General features: G+C 47.2%; 1 protein-coding gene across 2 annotated transcripts in view; it reads left to right on the forward strand.

Moving 5' to 3' along the window:
* Nucleotides 1–19,695, forward strand: part of THSD7B (thrombospondin type 1 domain containing 7B) — a 452,200-nt gene that overhangs the window by 420,355 nt on the left and 12,150 nt on the right. For both annotated transcript variants that reach the window (XM_069732875.1, XM_069732874.1), the window contains exons 22-24: nucleotides 14,165–14,324; nucleotides 16,467–16,637; nucleotides 19,036–19,131. In XM_069732875.1, the coding sequence (XP_069588976.1) occupies nucleotides 14,165–14,324; nucleotides 16,467–16,637; nucleotides 19,036–19,131 (427 nt within the window). The remainder of the gene's footprint in view (nucleotides 1–14,164; nucleotides 14,325–16,466; nucleotides 16,638–19,035; nucleotides 19,132–19,695) is intronic.

Below are 19,695 nucleotides of genomic sequence, written 5' to 3' on the forward strand. Positions count from 1 at the left end.
CCGATCCTTTACTAATAGAGAACGGAGCTGCTAACGGATGACAGCCGATCCTTTACTAATAGAGAATGGAGCTGCTAACGGATGACAGCCGATCCTTTACTAATAGAGAACGGAGCTGCTAACGGATGACAGCCGGTCCTTTACTAATAGAGAACGGAGCTGCTAACGGATGACAGCCGATCCTTTACTAATAGAGAACGGAGCTGCTAACAGATGACAGCCGATCCTTTACTAATAGCGAATGGAGCTGCTAACGGATGACAGCCGATCCTTTACTAATAGAGAACGGAGCTGCTAACGGATGACAGCCGATCCTTTACTAATAGAGAACGGAGCTGCTAACGGATGACAGCCGATCCTTTACTAATAGAGAACGGAGCTGCTAACGGATGACAGCCGATCCTTTAATAATAGAGAACGGAGCTGCTAACGGATGACAGCCGGTCCTTTACTAATAGAGAATGGAGCTGCTAACGGATGACAGCCGGTCCTTTACTAATAGAGAATGGAGCTGCTAACGGATGACAGCCGATCCTTTAATAATAGAGAACGGAGCTGCTAACGGATGACAGCCGGTCCTTTACTAATAGAGAACGGAGCTGCTAACGGATGACAGCCGATCCTTTACTAATAGAGAACGGAGCTGCTAACGGATGACAGCCGGTCCTTTACTAATAGAGAACGGAGCTGCTAACGGATGACAGCCGATCCTTTAATAATAGAGAACGGAGCTGCTAACGGATGACAGCCGGTCCTTTACTAATAGAGAACGGAGCTGCTAACGGATGACAGCCGGTCCTTTACTAATAGAGAACGGAGCTGCTAACGGATGACAGCCGATCCTTTACTAATAGAGAACGGAGCTGCTAACGGATGACAGCCGGTCCTTTACTAATAGAGAACGGAGCTGCTAACGGATGACAGCCGATCCTTTAATAATAGAGAACGGAGCTGCTAACGGATGACAGCCGATCCTTTAATAATAGAGAATGGAGCTGCTAACGGATGACAGCCGGTCCTTTACTAATAGAGAACGGAGCTGCTAACGGATGACAGCCGGTCCTTTACTAATAGAGAACGGAGCTGCTAACGGATGACAGCCGATCCTTTAATAATAGAGAACGGAGCTGCTAACGGATGACAGCCGGTCCTTTACTAATAGAGAATGGAGCTGCTAACGGATGACAGCCGGTCCTTTACTAATAGAGAACGGAGCTGCTAACGGATGACAGCCGGTCCTTTACTAATAGAGAACGGAGCTGCTAACGGATGACAGCCGATCCTTTACTAATAGAGAACGGAGCTGCTAACGGATGACAGCCGGTCCTTTACTAATAGAGAACGGAGCTGCTAACGGATGACAGCCGATCCTTTAATAATAGAGAACGGAGCTGCTAACGGATGACAGCCGGTCCTTTACTAATAGAGAACGGAGCTGCTAACGGATGACAGCCGATCCTTTACTAATAGAGAACGGAGCTGCTAACGGATGACAGCCGATCCTTTAATAATAGAGAACGGAGCTGCTAACGGATGACAGCCGATCCTTTAATAATAGAGAATGGAGCTGCTAACGGATGACAGCCGGTCCTTTACTAATAGAGAACGGAGCTGCTAACGGATGACAGCCGATCCTTTAATAATAGAGAACGGAGCTGCTAACGGATGACAGCCGGTCCTTTACTAATAGAGAACGGAGCTGCTAACGGATGACAGCCGGTCCTTTACTAATAGAGAATGGAGCTGCTAACGGATGACAGCCGATCCTTTAATAATAAAGAACGGAGCTGCTAACGGATGACAGCCGGTCCTTTACTAATAGAGAACGGAGCTGCTAACGGATGACAGCCGATCCTTTAATAATAGAGAACGGAGCTGCTAACGGATGACAGCCGGTCCTTTACTAATAGAGAACGGAGCTTCAGATCTGCGGATCCCAACCGTTGTTTGCCAAGGCCATTACTGGCACAGGCCAGGACCGTTGGCATAATTTGGGTAGCTTGGGCACCTTTCCTTCTGGCACCAGACGTTCAGCAATGTAATCCTGCCTGCTTTTCCATATGGCTGAGCCTCCGTTTGTCATTGCCAGATAAAGAATCCCATTTCCTTCTAGCACGATGTGTGGGCCTCGTATTTCCAGAATATGGTAACCAGTAAGTTATATAGATCTTTTTACTGGTGACCTTCTGCTCTCAATAACAGGAGTTAAGAGGCAGTAAAAGTGACTGAGAGCTCGGTTAATCTTAGCAATTGGGAAGATGAATACGCATTTTCCTCCTGCGAAGCTTTCACAAGACGCGGCCGTTATAGGACGCTCTCCATCTATGCCCCAGCGCGAGTATATAAACATTCATCTATCAAACTGCCACGAGCGTCCATAAACGGAAAAACCTATAGAAATATCTTCATATTCACGGACGCCTAATGCACCTTTTTTATTGGGCTATAAGACAACAACATCTTGGAAAATTGCAGGATAGATGCGTTTATTAAAATCTTCTTCTACCTAAAAACTGAAAGCAATGGTCCGGGTGCAGTCGGAAGAGTTTTATATATGTATATATATATATATTTTTATCATCTCTGCTGCTCAACCCCTGGTCGAGCGTCCTTCAAAACTGTTTTAGGATAAATGTACTGGATGGTGATACTTTTCTATTTAATTTCTTTTTATATAGGTTTGCTGTGTAGTTTTATAGGGTTCAGAGTTCTGTTGATTTGTTACCAAATTTCAAATATTCTGATTTCCTTTGAAAATGCTAAAATTTTCACTGCTTACAGTCACCACTAGAGGGAGCTTAGGAGATAGTTTAGACATTAAAGGGAACCTGTCACCCCCAAAATCAAAGTTGAGCTAAGCCCACCAGCATCAGGGGCTTATCTACAGCATTCTGTAATGCATTCTGTAATGCTGTAGATAAGCCCCCGATGTATCCTGAAAGATGAAAAAAGAGGTTATATTATACTCACCCAGGGGCGGTCCCGGTCCTGGTCTCGTCCGATGGGCATCGCGGTCCGTTCCGGGGCCTTCTATCTTCATCAGATGATGTTCTCTTCTTGTATTCACGCTGCGGCTCCGGCGCATGCGTACTTTGTGTGCCCTGTTGAGGACAGAGGAAAGTACTGCAGTGCGCAGGCGCTGGGCCTCTCTGACCTTTCCCAGCACCTGCGCACTGCAGTACTCTGCTCTCCCCTCAACACGGCAGACAAAGTACGCCTGCGCCGGAGCCGCAGCGTAAAGACAAGAAGATGGGAGGCCCCGGACCGCGACGCCCACCGTACCGGGACCGCCCCTGGGTGAGTATAATCTAACCTCTTTTTCTCATCTTTTAGCATACATCGGGGGCTTATCTACAGCATTACAGAATGCATTGCAGAATGCTGTAGATAAGCCCCTGATGCTGGTGGGCTCAGCTCATCTACGATTTTGGGGGTAACAGGTTCCCTTTAAGATCATTGGCAGCTATATACATCTATATAAAGTTTGCTCCCCCAAGTGGCTGCTCCAGGTAACTACACTGAAAGATGTATGATCGCTGGAGGTCCAGCAATCACAAGGACAGGGGTCCTGTGCCCTGTGGCTCCCATTTGAATGGTGTATGTCGATTCGACTGATGGAGATGGTGAGCATTGTACTAGGCTACACTAAATAGATAATGATTGGAGTAGTAATGCACATGGTAGGCAGTGGCTGCACACAAAAAGAGAACACTAGGCCCTTATTTACCAAAATTAGTGTTGGGGGAGTGTTAAAGTAATGCATCCAGTATTTTGGGAATGCTCCGACAACCCAGAACTGCCCACTTTTGGGTGGTTTTAAATAAACCTAGCAACTATGAGTTTTAGACAGTCCCAAATTTGCCAGGACTGTATCGTAAAATGCTGTAAAATGCAGGACCACGTTCTTGTGCTGTCCTAGAGATAGGATTGTTAGTAATCGAGCATTGTTACTTGAGTAAAGGGATTTGCAAGGGCCTTGTCGTGTGGCCACATCAGTAGTCTTATTGGCATCCCCGGCGTAGGCCAGCACAACGTCATCGTTACAGCACAACACATACATGAAAGACATTTTGGGGACTGACTAATCAGAAAAGGTGCCAGGGATGCAGACATGTAGGAGGGGATGCTGAAGGCATTGGTTTGGGGTCCGGGGTGCTGCAAATCATTTTGCTCAACTGATTATTCCCTATGCAGTGTGCCGCCATATATGCTCCATAGCACCGCGCTACTGTGTGCACGAGCCCAAACAGCAAGGCAAACAGATTTTAAAGACCCAAACTCAGAAATGTGAACTTTTGCTGGCGCCTTCCCCCGCTGCGCCTGTGTCGGCGCGTCGTGTACACTCCTGGATTTGTGAGGTTATTTCCTCCAGCAGCGAGTCTCCTTTACGCTTTTATTTTCTTATCTATACAAGAAACGGCTTTTATTGGTTCCTTTTTATTTGTTTTCATTCTCTCTTATCGTTTAACATGCCGCGGTGAAACGCTCGGCTGGAATTGGACTATTGCTTTGTCTTATAAGACACACTTATGTCTTAAATGAACATTGTGGCTCTCAACCAGAAATAATGTCGCTTGTAATGAAAGGCGGAAAGTTTTAATAAGTCAGAAGTGCCCGGGAAGGGTTTATGTTACTTAATAAGAGACGTGTGTTTTTCCGCCGTCTGGTGATTTTCCTTGACAAATATCGATTCGGTAAGACATTTTGGGTCTCGTACATATAAAATGGTGCGAATAAATTTAGAGCAGTTGCCTGTAACGACCAGCCATGTTTGGGTAGAAGGCACACAACTGCTGTCGTCGTACCCATCCCTAAAATTAATCTCAGCCCTTGAACACCATTTATTTTATTCTACATAGGTCTAAAGTTCAGTACGGATTAAATTCTTAATATTTACTCAGAAATTATCCATTCTAAATTTTTGGACCTGACGTGATCATAACAGGTGCATTTTGGGATATGCAATCACGTTATTATGAATGGGGGTAAGATTTCTGAGACCCCCATGATCCTGAAAAGGACGGACACACAGAAACAAGATTTCTGTGCAGACATTTGGTACTGTGCCAAGCATACACGGTCTTCATGCATGGTGCAGAGGTGCAAGATTACATGGCAAAAGACCGTGACAGAGTGCTACTGCCAGGAGCAGACACAGACCGAAGAGGGCCCCTGTGCAACAACCTGATATGGGCCCTTTCCAGTCGTATAGCTCATCATAATGCACAATTCCACCTGCTATGGTGGTGGTAGTGGCCCCCTGACCTCTTGTGCTCCTATGCGGCTGCGATATGTCTGCCCCTGGCTACAGCCTTCAATTTCCTCTCGAAGGGGAGGCATCAGGTGGGGTACAGTGTGAAGAGGAGAGCTGGGGCACTTGCCAGCTCATTTGCACAAGTTCATTTCAATGCCTCATCCCGTCGCTGTCTAGCTCTAATTTTAAAAGGGGTTGTGCACTTTGGACATTCCCACTTTTAGACAAGAGCCTTATGAATTAGGTATGGTCAGAAGCTGTGCTGCTGCAAAGATCCCCAACGATCAGCTGAAATATAAGTGAGAACCTTGCAACAAGTATTCCCTACAGTGCCACCACAGGTATCATTGTGTACCACACGCCCCCACTACAACCAATGGAGTGTGTATGCAACGCCATGCCCTGCGGGGTCCTCCAGAGTGTAGAACTCTCTTTATAGTCCTATTGTCCCCACCGGTTCTCTATTATCACCCTAATAGGGTATTGTAAAAATCCAAAATTGGTATCATTGTCATGTGCCCGCGTGTCATGGATCACTCCATGGTGGTAGGACTCGTGCCAGTTTTTTTTTTTTTGATGCAACCTTGGATGACCTTCAACCTGTATCCTGCCGTCTCCCTTGAGGACCGGACGGAAATCATAGAGTTGACTTCTATGTTGCTTTTTTCCCGGCTGACATCTAAATTGCTTGTATCTTGTTCCTAAATTCTTCCAGCTGTGGCGCAGATTTGTAAGAACGAGATAATGGATTTTCTAAAAGATGTTATTTACTGGGACATTTCTACAAGTCTAAGACTCTGTACATACTGTACGGGGTAGGATGGCACAACAGAAGGCGTTCAGCGTTCACCGCAGATTATATACTTAGCATAACACGCTCAGCGGGAGCGGTCCATACTGCTACATGCAAAGTAAATATTCCAGTCTGAATAACAAGTCGGAGCAATTTTCTCACTTTCTCGCTTACTTTACCTCCCGGGGGGGGACCGAAGTTTAGAACATTTTAGAGAAGTTTTAGCATCGCAACTTTTCGTAGCCTGAAGTGTTTTCAGGGCTTGTTGATTTAGAAGGGAACTCGTGTATCATGAATATTTAAAAGAGAGTTGTCATTGGATTACACGCAACTCGGGGCCCGCAGCTCCTTATCTACAAATAGCACCATACGTTTTTACCATGTCCTTTTCTTATATGGAACTCTGAATCCTCCTGATTTCTAAAATGCATCCGAAATTCCTAATGTATCCAAAATTGTACCTATTATTACTGCCTGCAGTCACCACTAGGGGGAGCCCACTGCATATCGCTCCAAAACAACATGGCCACAGCGGCAATTTTTAGGAACATGTGGTATGAAAAAAGTAGTAAAATGGAATTGAGCATGGCGGTCAAAATAGGAGACCGGTTAGTGACTATACCTTTTATTTATTTAATTTCGCCACTACGTTTAAAAAATAAAAATGTTGTAGACCATCCTTTAATGGCCCCCTGAAGGGTAATTTTACTATTTAAACCCATCTCAAAAAAATTAAAAAGAGGGGAGGATCAGAGTGGTGGAAATTGTGTTTTTTATTTTTAACTAGAGTTCAGCAAAAAGATTCATGTTGCCCTGGTCTGGTGTCCAGTCCTCCATGGCAGATGGAGCAGGGCAGTCGCCACTTCTAGCGCCAGCTTTCTTGGCCCAACATCCTTAGTTCCTTCTGTCCTGACGTGGGGGCATGACGCACATCATGACAATGCATGAGGTGTTGTGACTAGACCTCACGTGGCATCGTGACGTGGCTGGGTCTAGGAAGTACAAGAGGTGCCCAGGATATCGGACACAGAAGTGAAGACCGCCATGGTCCTGCTGCCACGGAGGACTGGACTGTACTCCAGAAAAAAAAACATCAGATCGCACCCCGACCAATGTAATTCCATGGTGCCGCACACATTAGATTTTTTTTGTCTGACCGAGCCGGGAAAAAAATCTCAGCATGCCCAAGTTTCATCTGGTATTAGAATCACACTCTGCCATGCAAGTCAATGAGCGGGTGGGAAACATCTGACTACAATCGGATGAGTGCAGACCAATTTCCACGGACTAACTGAATGGAGAAGACGGTGACATTTTTTTTTCTCCATCTTCTCATCTGAGAGAATCTGGCCACACTCTAATCACTCTGGTCATACTCTGGTCACTCTGGCCACACTCTAATCACTCTGGTCACTCTGACCACACTCTGGTCACTCTGGCCACACTCTAATCACTCTGGCCACGTTCTAATCACTCTGGTCACGCTCTAGTCACTCTGGCCACACTCTAATCACTCTGGTCACACTCTAATCACTCTGGTCACTCTGGCCACACTCTAATCACTCTGGCCACACTCTAATCACTCTGGCCACGTTCTAATCACTCTGGTCACGCTCTAGTCACTCTGGCCACACTCTAATCACTCTGGTCACACTCTAATCACTCTGGTCACTCTGACCACACTCTGGTCACTCTGGCCACACTCTAATCACTCTGGTCATACTCTGGTCACTCTGGCCACACTCTAATCACTCTGGTCACTCTGGCCACACTCTAATCACTCTGGCCACATTCTAATCACTCTGGTCACGCTCTAGTCACTCTGGCCACACTCTAATCACTCTGGTCACACTCTAATCACTCTGGCCACACTCTAATCACTCTGGTCACACTCTAATCACTCTGGCCACATTCTAATCACTCTGGCCACACTCTAATCACTCTGGCCACACTCTAATCACTCTGGCCACACTCTAATCACTCTGGCCACATTCTAATCACTCTGGCCACACTCTAATCACTCTGGCCACACTCTAATCACTCTGGCCACACTCTAATCACTCTGGCCACACTCTAATCACTTTGGCCACATTCTAATCACTCAGGTCACACTCTAATCACTCTGGCCACATTCTAATCACTCTGGCCACACTCTAATCACTCTGGCCACATTCTAATCACTCTGGTCACACTCTAATCACTCTGGCCACACTCTAATCACTCTGGCCACACTCTAATCACTCTGGCCACACTCTAATCACTCTGGCCACATTCTAATCACTCTGGTCACACTCTAATCACTCTGGCCACATTCTAATCACTCTGGCCACACTCTAATCACTCTAGCGCCAGCTTTCTTGGCCCAACATCCTTAGTTCCTTCTGTCCTGACGTGGGGGCATGACGCACATCATGACAATGCATGAGGTGTTGTGACTAGACCTCACGTGGCATCGTGACGTGGCTGGGTCTAGGAAGTACAAGAGGTGCCCAGGATATCGGACACAGAAGTGAAGACCGCCATGGTCCTGCTGCCACGGAGGACTGGACTGTACTCCAGAAAAAAAAACATCAGATCGCACCCCGACCAATGTAATTCCATGGTGCCGCACACATTAGATTTTTTTTGTCTGACCGAGCCGGGAAAAAAATCTCAGCATGCCCAAGTTTCATCTGGTATTAGAATCACACTCTGCCATGCAAGTCAATGAGCGGGTGGGAAACATCTGACTACAATCGGATGAGTGCAGACCAATTTCCACGGACTAACTGAATGGAGAAGACGGTGACATTTTTTTTTCTCCATCTTCTCATCTGAGAGAATCTGGCCACACTCTAATCACTCTGGTCACTCTGACCACACTCTGGTCACTCTGGCCACACTCTAATCACTCTGGTCATACTCTGGTCACTCTGGCCACACTCTAATCACTCTGGTCACTCTGGCCACACTCTAATCACTCTGGCCACACTCTAATCACTCTGGCCACACTCTAATCACTTTGGCCACATTCTAATCACTCTGGTCACACTCTAATCACTCTGGCCACATTCTAATCACTCTGGCCACACTCTAATCACTCTGGCCACATTCTAATCACTCTGGTCACACTCTAATCACTCTGGCCACACTCTAATCACTCTGGCCACACTCTAATCACTCTGGCCACACTCTAATCACTCTGGCCACATTCTAATCACTCTGGTCACACTCTAATCACTCTGGCCACATTCTAATCACTCTGGCCACACTCTAATCACTCTGGCCACATTCTAATCACTCTGGCCACACTCTAATCACTCTGGCCACATTCTAATCACTCTGGTCACACTCTAATCACTCTGGCCACATTCTAATCACTCTGGTCACACTCTAATCACTCTGGCCACATTGTAATCACTCTGGCCACACTCTAATCACTCTGGCCACACTCTGGCCACATTCTAATCACTCTGGCCACACTCTGGTCACACTCTAATCACTCTGGCCACACTCTGGTCACTCTGGCCACATTCTAATCACTCTGGCCACACTCTGGTCACTCTGGCCACATTCTAATCACTCTGGCCACACTCTAATCACTCTGGCCACACTCTGGTCACTCTGGCCACACTCTGGCCACATTCTAATCACTCTGGCCACATTCTAATCACTCTGGTCACACTGGTCACACTCTAGTCACTCTGGCCACACTCTAATCACTCTGGCCACACTCTGTCCACATTCTAATCACTCTGGTCACACGCTAATCACTCTGGTCACACTCTAATCACTCTGGTCACACTCTAATCACTCTGGTCACACTCTAATCACTCTGACCACACTCTAATCACTCTGGTCACACTGGCCACACTCTAATCACTCTGGCCACACTCTGGCCACATTCTAATCACTCTGGTCACACTCTAATCACTCTGGCCACACTCTGGTCACTCTGGCCACACTCTGGTCACTCTGGCCACACTCTAATCACTCTGGCCACACTCTAATCACTCTGGTCACACTCTAATCACTCTGGCCACACTCTAATCACTCTGGCCACATTCTAATCACTCTAGTCACACTGGTCACACTCTGGCCACATTCTAATCACTCTGGCCACATTCTAATCACTCTGGCCACACTCTGGCCACATTCTAATCACTCTGGCCACATTCGAATCACTCTGGTCACACGCTAATCACTCTGGTCACACTCTAATCACTCTGGTCACACTCTGGTCACTCTGGTCACACTCTGGTCACTCTGACCACACTCTAATCACTCTGGCCACACTCTAATCACTCTGGCCACATTCTAATCACTCTGGCCACACTCTAATCACACTGGCCACACTCTAATCACTCTGGTCACACTCTAATCACTCTGGCCACACTCTGGTCACTCTGGCCACACTCTAATCACTCTGGTCACACTGGTCACACTCTAGTCACTCTGGCCACACTCTAATCACACTGGCCACACTCTAATCACTCTGGTCACACTCTAATCACTCTGGCCACACTCTAATCACACTGGCCACACTCTAATCACTCTGGTCACACTCTAATCACTCTGGCCACATTCGAATCACTCTGGTCACACTCTAATCACTCTGGTCACACTCTAATCACTCTGGTCACACTGGTCACACTCTAGTCACTCTGGCCACACTCTAATCACTCTGGCCACATTGTAATCACTCTGGCCACACTCTAATCACTCTGGCCACATTCTAATCACTCTGGCCACATTCTAATCACTCTGGTCACACTCTAATCACTCTGGTCACACTCTGGCCACATTCTAATCACTCTGGTCACACTCTGGTCACTCTGGCCACACTCTGGTCACACTCTAATCACTCTGGCCACACTCTGGCCACATTCTAATCACTCTGGCCACACTCTGGCCACATTCTAATCACTCTGGTCACACTCTGGTCACTCTGGTTACACTCTAATCACTCTGACCACACTCTAATCCAGGGGTCCCCAACTCCAGGCCTCGAGGGCCGCCAACAGTGCAGGTTTTCAGGATTTCTTTAGTATTGCATCGGTGGTAATGTGATCATCTGCACAGGTGATGATTCCAACCCCTGTGCAATACTAAGGAAATCCTGAAAACCTGCACTGTTGGCGGCCCTCGAGGCCTGGAGTTGGGGACCACTGCTCTAATCACTCTGACCACATTCTAATCACTCTGGTCACACTGGTCACACTCTAGTCACTCTGGCCACACTCTAATCACTCTGGCCACACTCTGGCCACACTCTAATCACTCTGGCCACACTCTAATCACTCTGGCCACACTCTGGTCACTCTGGCCACACTCTGGTCACTCTGGCCACATTGTAATCACTCTGGCCACATTCTAATCACTCTGGCCACATTCTAATCACTCTGGTCACAATGGTCACACTCTAGTCACTCTGGCCACACTCTAATCACTCTGGCCACACTCTGGCCACACTCTAATCACTCTGGCCACACTCTAATCACTCTGGCCACACTCTGGTCACTCTGGCCACACTCTGGTCACTCTGGCCACATTGTAATCACTCTGGCCACACTCTAATCACTCTGGCCACATTCTAATCACTCTGGTCACAATGGTCACACTCTAGTCACTCTGGCCACACTCTAGTCACTCTGGCCACACTCTAATCACTCTGGCCACACTCTAATCACTCTGGCCACACTCTGGTCACTCTGGCCACACTCTGGTCACTCTGGCCACATTGTAATCACTCTGGCCACATTCTAATCACTCTGGCCACACTCTAATCACTCTGGTCACAATGGTCACACTCTAGTCACTCTGGCCACACTCTAGTCACTCTGGCCACACTCTAGTCACTCTGGCCACACTCTAATCACTCTGGCCACACTCTGGTCACTCTGGCCACACTCTGGTCACAAACTTTGAGAAAACAAATGGTCTCTATACAAAAATCTGGACAACCCTTTTAGGCACCATATCATTAAAAGTTCTGTAACTTTGTAAAATACATCAGAAAATATTTATTAAGGCGGATGTGTGATGTGCTATTATAAAGTGCGTTGGAATAAAATGCACCTTATTTATTGGCCTAATAGTCCCATTTATAGTGGGGTTATAGACCTTTGGTGCCCCTTATTGTGTCAGATGTAGGGCCAACCCGGACCACTCGTAAAATACTGTCATTCATCACTGTAATGGTGCAGTATCTCCAGCAGTGATCATCACCCAGTGGTCATTACTGGAACTGCAGCGTTATTATATTATGTAAATTAGGGGCGGGCTGTATATTAATGGGCGGGGCCTATATTTGAAATTGTCGTCCCCCCATTTAATACATCGATCATCAGGCTCTCATCATTGTTGATTACTTTCGGACATGACTTCGAGGCTGATTACATCAGTATTTATAAAGTAAATTTAGCAACTTTTTTAATAATGGATATACTGTACAGGATTATCCTAGTGCAGTGTTTGATGAGCTACTTTTCTTTTCTCCTTTTCTTCCTCGTCGCTGTGTATTTAAATCCCTCCAAATTGCAATTTCACATATAAGGCTGGAGGATTTTGAGCGATAATGCTGAAATAATGAATCTCTGGCCAAGAATAACTTCTGAACAACTCATTAGTTCTAAAACGCTTCTATTTTTACAAACTGGATTATTTTAATGGTTTTGTTCTTGGTTTGGTGTGTCCACTCCGGCCCCCTCCCTCGCTCATTATCTCTCCCCGCTGCTGGAATATAGATTTGCTAACCTGCTATTCCCCTGTCTGCTTTCCCTACTCTTACAAATAATGAGATGCTTCCTCGTTTACAAGTCCCTTCTTTTGCCACAGTTTTTTTTCTTTTAATTTTCCTTTGACACTTGTCAGAATGATTGTAAATGGCGCTGACGGTTTACATCTCAGGAAAAATTTGTGAAAAGTCAATATAATGCAACACCGTAGACTTTAATGTCGCTCACAGGTGAGGGTCCAAAAAGTGACTAATTACTCTCACTCCTGTGCTCAGTTTGGGGAATATGGTTTTACCATAGAATTACAGTATTCTAGGTGACGATTGTGGTAATTTACAGATATTACCTTGGGTTATACCCCAGAGCTGCAACCACTATTCTGCTGGTGCAGTCACTGTGTACATACATTACATTACTGATCCTGAGTTACATCCTGTATTATACTCCAGAGCTGCACTCACTATTCTGCTGGTGCAGTCACTGTGTACATACATTACATTACTGATCCTGAGTTATATCCTGTATTATACTCCTGAGCTGCACTCACTATTCTGCTGGTGGAGTCACTGTGTACATACATACATTACTGATCCTGAGTTACATCCTGTATTATACTCCTGAGCTGCACTCACTATTCTGCTGGTGCAGTCACTGTGTACATACATTACATTACTGATCCTGAGTTACACCCTGTATTATACTCCAGAGCTGCACTCACTATTCTGCTGGTGCAGTCACTGTGTACATACATTACATTACTGATCCAGAGTTACATCCTGTATTATACCCCAGAGCTGCACTCACTATTCTGCTGGTGCAGTCACTGTGTACATACATTACATTACTGATCCTGAGTTACATCCTGTATTATACCCCAGAGCTGCACTCACTATTCTGCTGGTGCAGTCACTGTGTACATACATTACATATCCTGTACTGATCCTGAGTTGCATCCTGTATTATACTCCAGAGCTGCACTCACTATTCTGCTGGTGCAGTCACTGTGTACATACATTACATTACTGATCCAGAGTTACATCCTGTATTATACCCCAGAGCTGCACTCACTATTCTGCTGGTGCAGTCACTGTGTACATACATTACATTACTGATCCTGAGTTACATCCTGTATTATACCCCAGAGCTGCACTCACTATTCTGCTGGTGCAGTCACTGTGTACATACATTACATATCCTGTACTGATCCTGAGTTGCATCCTGTATTATACTCCAGAGCTGCACTCACTATTCTGCTGGTGCAGTCACTGTGTACATACATTACATTAGTGATCCTGAGTTACATCTTGTATTATACTCCAGAGCTGCACTCACTATTCTGCTGGTGCCGTCATTGTCTCTCCACATTATATTGGTGACACACTGATTTTTTTTCCTTTACAGAACGGTGAATGTGGAGAAGGCCTGAAGTCCCGGACCTTGACATGTCGGGTACACAATGCCTCAGTCTCTGCAGTGAAGATACAGGTAGACCCAAAATTCTGTGGTCAACTGACAAGAGAGGAAGGTGCCCTGAGATTGCCCTGCCATGTGCCCTGTCCAGGTAACGTGGCTGTGTGTATTTATCACCATGGGGTTCATATAGTTATGGAAAGTCGGTGCACTGGCGACACAACCAGCTACTACAAAGTCACTTAAAGGGATTGTCCAGTTCAAAAAATTGGCTTATGATCGTCCTAATATTAAAAAAACACACAAAACCCCTGTCCCTCTCCCTCCTAGTACTGCTGCCGGTGTCCCCCATCAGCGTTCTGGATTCCTCTTCCTCCAGCTGGGACCGGTGTCTGCTGCGGACAATCTGTGGCCACGGATTGGCTGCAGTGGTCACAGTCTGTTTTTTCCTAAAGAGGAAGTCAAGGGACTGATAATGGACACTGCTAGAAGTACCGAGGTGCTGCAGGGATCATGTAGGTGAGGGTCCTCGACCGGTGTCTTATTATGTAGCATTTAGACCTTTTGGGTCCCGTCTGAACCCAGGAATGACCGCTACCTCAATCTCACCCCTGGGGACCTAAATATATACGGTACATATAACCTCTGCTTTATTTGTGTACCCTGAATGAGGATATGGCAGGTCTGTTAAGGTGACAGACTCCTTTTATAGGTGGTCAGTATCCGGTCAGTGGAGTCCAACTCCCTTCAATCTGCTGATTTCATTGGTTTCAAGCCACAGCGCTGCACATTTTGTCACCTGCATCTTAAAAACATCTCCAGAATCCGACCTTTTCTCACCGTAGAAACTGCTAAGACTCTTACTGTCGCTCTCATTCATTCCCGTCTGGACTACTGCAACTCTCCTCTGATCGGTCTCCCTCTTCCCAAACTTTCTCCTCTCCAATCCATCTTGAATGCTGCAGCCAGAGTCATATTTCTGTCCAGCCGCTTCACCGATGTCTCCATCTTGTGCCAGTCATTACATTGGCTACCCATTCGCTACAGGGTCCAGTATAAACTCCTCTCTCACCCACAAAGCTCTCCACAGTTCTGCACCACCTTATATCTCCTCTCTCATCTCTGTCTATCGCCCTACACGTGCCCTCTGTTCTACAAATGACCTAAGACTAACATCCCCCGTAATCCGAACCTCGCACCTCCGTCTCCAAGACTTCTCTCGTGCTGCGCCAGCTCTCTGGAATGCACTTCCCCAGACGATCAGACTGATACCTAGCCCCGACCTATTCAAGCGCGCTCTGAAAACCCATCTCTTCAAACAAGCCTACCACATCAACTACTCAGTAAACTAACTTTGTCCTGTTCCCTCCTTCCAAATATTATCTGCATGTGAATCTGCCCCCTACTATTCATCTGTCTCCACTCCCTCCATGCACATGATAACTGCACTTGATACTTGACTATTGCACTTAAACACACGGGCTGATGACCGGATCATTCAGCTTTATATGAAAATCCCTATTTATTATAATTGCCAGACCTGAAATAACGAGCACTTTTCACCTATTGTGTCCCCCCATTTCCTTGTAGATTGTAAGCTTGAGAGCAGGGACCTCACCCCTAATGTCACTGTTTAAATTGTCTTAACTCGTACCGAATTTATTGTCTGTACATGTCCCCGCTTAATTGTAAAGTGCTGCGGAATATGTTGGCGCTATATAAATAGAAATTATTATTATTTATTATTAGTGGCCATGTGTGGTACTGCAGCCCAAGTTGATGGGCCTGTAATACCAGGTACAGCCATTGCATAATGTCTGGCGCTGGTGAGCAATGAAATAATGGCAGCAGCCGCATCAATCAGCTGATCGGTGGCAGCGCCAGAGGTTGGATCCTCCACTTATCTGATACTGATTAACATTAAAGCTCTGGAACGTTCAAGCCCCTTTAATTGTACAGTAGCGAAAGTGTATTTTGTGATGGGAACTTTAAGACTCATTTATCCTGTCTACCTTAGGGAGGTGTGAAAACAATGGGGATGTCTGCCTTACTTTATATATCAGATATTCAGTGTGAAATGTGCAGCTCCCCCTCCATGATTATCTGCTGCTCGGTGCTTTCTTACTCCCCTGGAATATATGCTGCTTTGCATAAATAGAGCCGCCGCGTGCCGTGCCGCAGTGCGGGTCAGGTCCCGGGTGCATCATTACACAGAGTACTGACATTTCTGGATGGCGCGATATTGGGCATCACTCACAGTATAATTGCCCTGACCTGTCTGCCTGGGTCCTAGGTGACTGCCATCTCACAGAATGGTCTCCGTGGAGCTCCTGCCAGGTCCTCTGCATCGACGGACGAAGCTTCGAAGCCAGCGGCCGCCAGTCCCGATCCAGAACCTTCATTGTACAATCCTCCGAGAACCAGAACTGCCCGGAGCCGGTGATTGAGACTCGGACGTGCACAGGTTGGTGGCTCAATACCTCTAGGCCAGGAAGGGGTTAAAAATTGCTTTAATATTCACACGAGTGATGAGCAAATGGATCGAAATTAAAATTTGTCAGATCTGCTTGAGTTTGGCCAGGAAATTAGACTACACTAAATATATTCTGTCTCATTCTGCTCCGCGGTCTCTCCCGGCCCGACCACGAGTCTCCTCACGGCTCACCTTTCCTGCAGCCGCTGCTCTCGGACTGGTCGTCCAATTTTTCCCTGTGGCTCCGGTGAATCCTTTTCTTCCCGCCATCATTCAGATCATCTTTGCCGGTGCTACCGGAGCAGAATAGGGTTCGGGCGACGCATGGTCCATGATGACGTTACAATGTCAGGACACGCATCCTTGTACCCTGAGCACAGTCATGGGGAACAGACAAGGGTCTCCCCCCACCCCACCCCCAAAATGTTCCCACAAAGCTGAAGCTACAATTGTCTGCAATGTATTGTGCTGAAGATTAAGGTTTCCCATCAGTGGAACTAATGAGTCCAGGCCACCACCCAATAAGGGCCCATAGCATTATCCTCCTCCACCATCTGTACAGGGGGCACAGTGCAGTCAGGGGGTAACGTCCTCCTGGAATCACCAAACCCAGACTCCTCCATCAGATAGAGAAGTGCGATCTGTCACTGCACAGAACACGTCTCCTCCAGAGTCCAGTGGTGGTGGCTTTACACCGCTCCATCCAACGCTCGGCATTGTGCTTGGTGATGTACGGCTGCATGCAGCTGAAGCTCCCGGGGGGGAGGGCGCAGTGTTTGTGCTGATGTTATGCCAGAGGAGGTCTGGACTCTGTAGTTATGGGGTCAGCTGAGCGGTGGTAACTTTTCTGCCCTCTGCTCCTCAGCACTCGACCCCCCGCTCTGTAACAGTATGGGGGTCTCCACTTTGTGGCTGAGTTGCTGCAGTTCCTTCCACTTCTCTATAATATCACTCACAAGTGATGGGAGAAGATTCAGGAGAAAGAAAAGTTTTGAACAGACTTGTTACCCCGGTGGCTCCTATTACAGGACCGCGCTGGTATCGTGAGCTCCGCACCACCGGCTGCTGTGTCACATGTCCATACAGGCTGACTACATGGTGGGGAGACAGAGGTTATACACTGGGGGTGGGGGGGCAGAGGTTATACACTGGGGTGGGGGGGCAGAGGTTATACACTGGGGGTGGGGGGCGGAGGATATACACTGGGGGTGGGGGGGTGGAGGTTATACACTGGGGGTGGGGGGCGGAGGATATACACTGGGGGTGGGGGGGGCAGAGGTTATACACTGGGGGTGGGGGACCAGAGGTTATACATTGGGGGTGGGGTTCAGAGGTTATAGACTGGGGTGGGTGGCGGAGGTTATACACTGGGGGTGGGGGGGGTGGAGGTTATATACTGGGGGTGGGGGCTGGAGGTTATACACTGGGGGTGGGGGGCAGAGGATATACACTGGGGGTGGGGGGGTGGAGGTTATATACTGGGGTGGGGGCTGGAGGTTATACACTGGGGGTGGGGGCTGGAGGTTATACACTGGGGGTGGGGGGCAGAGGATATACACTGGGGGTGGGGGGCCCGACTTTCCCACAGTCCTCCGAGTCCTTGGGCCGCATGTTGTTGCTATAGGACCTGCTTTTAAGGTCCCCACCTTCAGATCTTTATATCCTCTGCACCTTATAACCTATTTGAAGTGATTCTCCATCATAATCTGATATTGCTCAGTTGTCCGGCATTGTGATCCCTTCCGCTAAATCCTCACCTACCTGGGGGTCCTTCTGTGCTGCTTCCCCTGGAGGATGGTAATGGGCAACTATCATGATCAACCTCAGTGTAGACAGAAACACTCCCCCTGCTGGAGGCCGTCATGTCCTACAAGCACTGTATTTGTAGATCTATCATGGGGGGAATGTGGAAGGGATGGGTTGATGGCTGCCGCCCCCCTTTTCTTTGCACCTTTTATTCCCCTCTAGATATGTTTTTTTTATGGCATTTAAAGTTGTCAAAGTAATCATTTCCACAATTTCTACAGAGGCCGACTTGGCAGCAAAATCCACAGCTGAGAGGCAGAACTTGGCAGCGCCGGCCTGGAATAATGGCTGGCATACATTTCACTTACTCTCTGGGCCTCACTTAGTGTTTATTAATAATCCAGGAATCCGGCTCCGTGTTAGAAGCTTTTGCACCTTTTTGGCTCCAGCATCCTATTTGCACGGTGCTACGCTCCGCAGATATTAGATATCATATCCCCGGGATCGAGTCCTTCGCCTCCATCTAATTCAAGCAATTAGTCGCCGACAGATGGAGGTTTCCTGCTTTGGAGAGAGAAGGAGATAAATAATAATGCGCAGGTGACTGGCGGGATAGTAACGCGGCTCGTCTGCTTTCTCGCAGGGGGGAAGTGTTTCCGATACTCGTGGAGGATGAGCCCCTGGATGGATAATAAGAGGTCGGTCTGGTGCCAGCGCTCGGACGGGATGAACGTTACAGGTACCGGACTCATCCCCCGAATATCGTCAGTCTGCCAGCGACATTTATTACCATCTCCTAATGTTGAGCCTCCGAGGATGGAGGTTCAGCCTCTGGTCTGTCTCTGGAGACGTTTCGTTTCGTCATTAGTTCCTGTGTCACTCACGGAATAAATACCTGGATAAATCAGATTTTTTTTTTTTTTAGATTTGTAAATTGCAACATTTCTGTATTTCCACTGCTGATTACATCACCATAAAAAATGCAAACTCACCCCAGTGCCCCTGCAACGATGAAAGTGACCCGGCGGCCACACTCCCACCATAACGGCTGTCGGCCAAGCAGAGGTTGCCCCGAAAAAGAGCTGGGCAGCAAGATAACCCCATAACTGTAACATCTCTAGCATAACAGAGCCAAGCTGTCACAGATCCCCAGAACTGCGCCATCAGCACCCCCATAATATGTTCATATTGCGCATTTAAAGCCTCAAAAAACTTATTTCAACCTACAACCTTAAAAATACGATTAAACGATTTTAGAAATTTGGGTTTAAACTGTTGAATTATGCAAATGAACGAATCACAA

This window comes from Ranitomeya imitator, chromosome 7, assembly GCF_032444005.1.
Source record: "Ranitomeya imitator isolate aRanImi1 chromosome 7, aRanImi1.pri, whole genome shotgun sequence".
Classification (NCBI taxonomy): domain Eukaryota; kingdom Metazoa; phylum Chordata; class Amphibia; order Anura; family Dendrobatidae; genus Ranitomeya; species Ranitomeya imitator.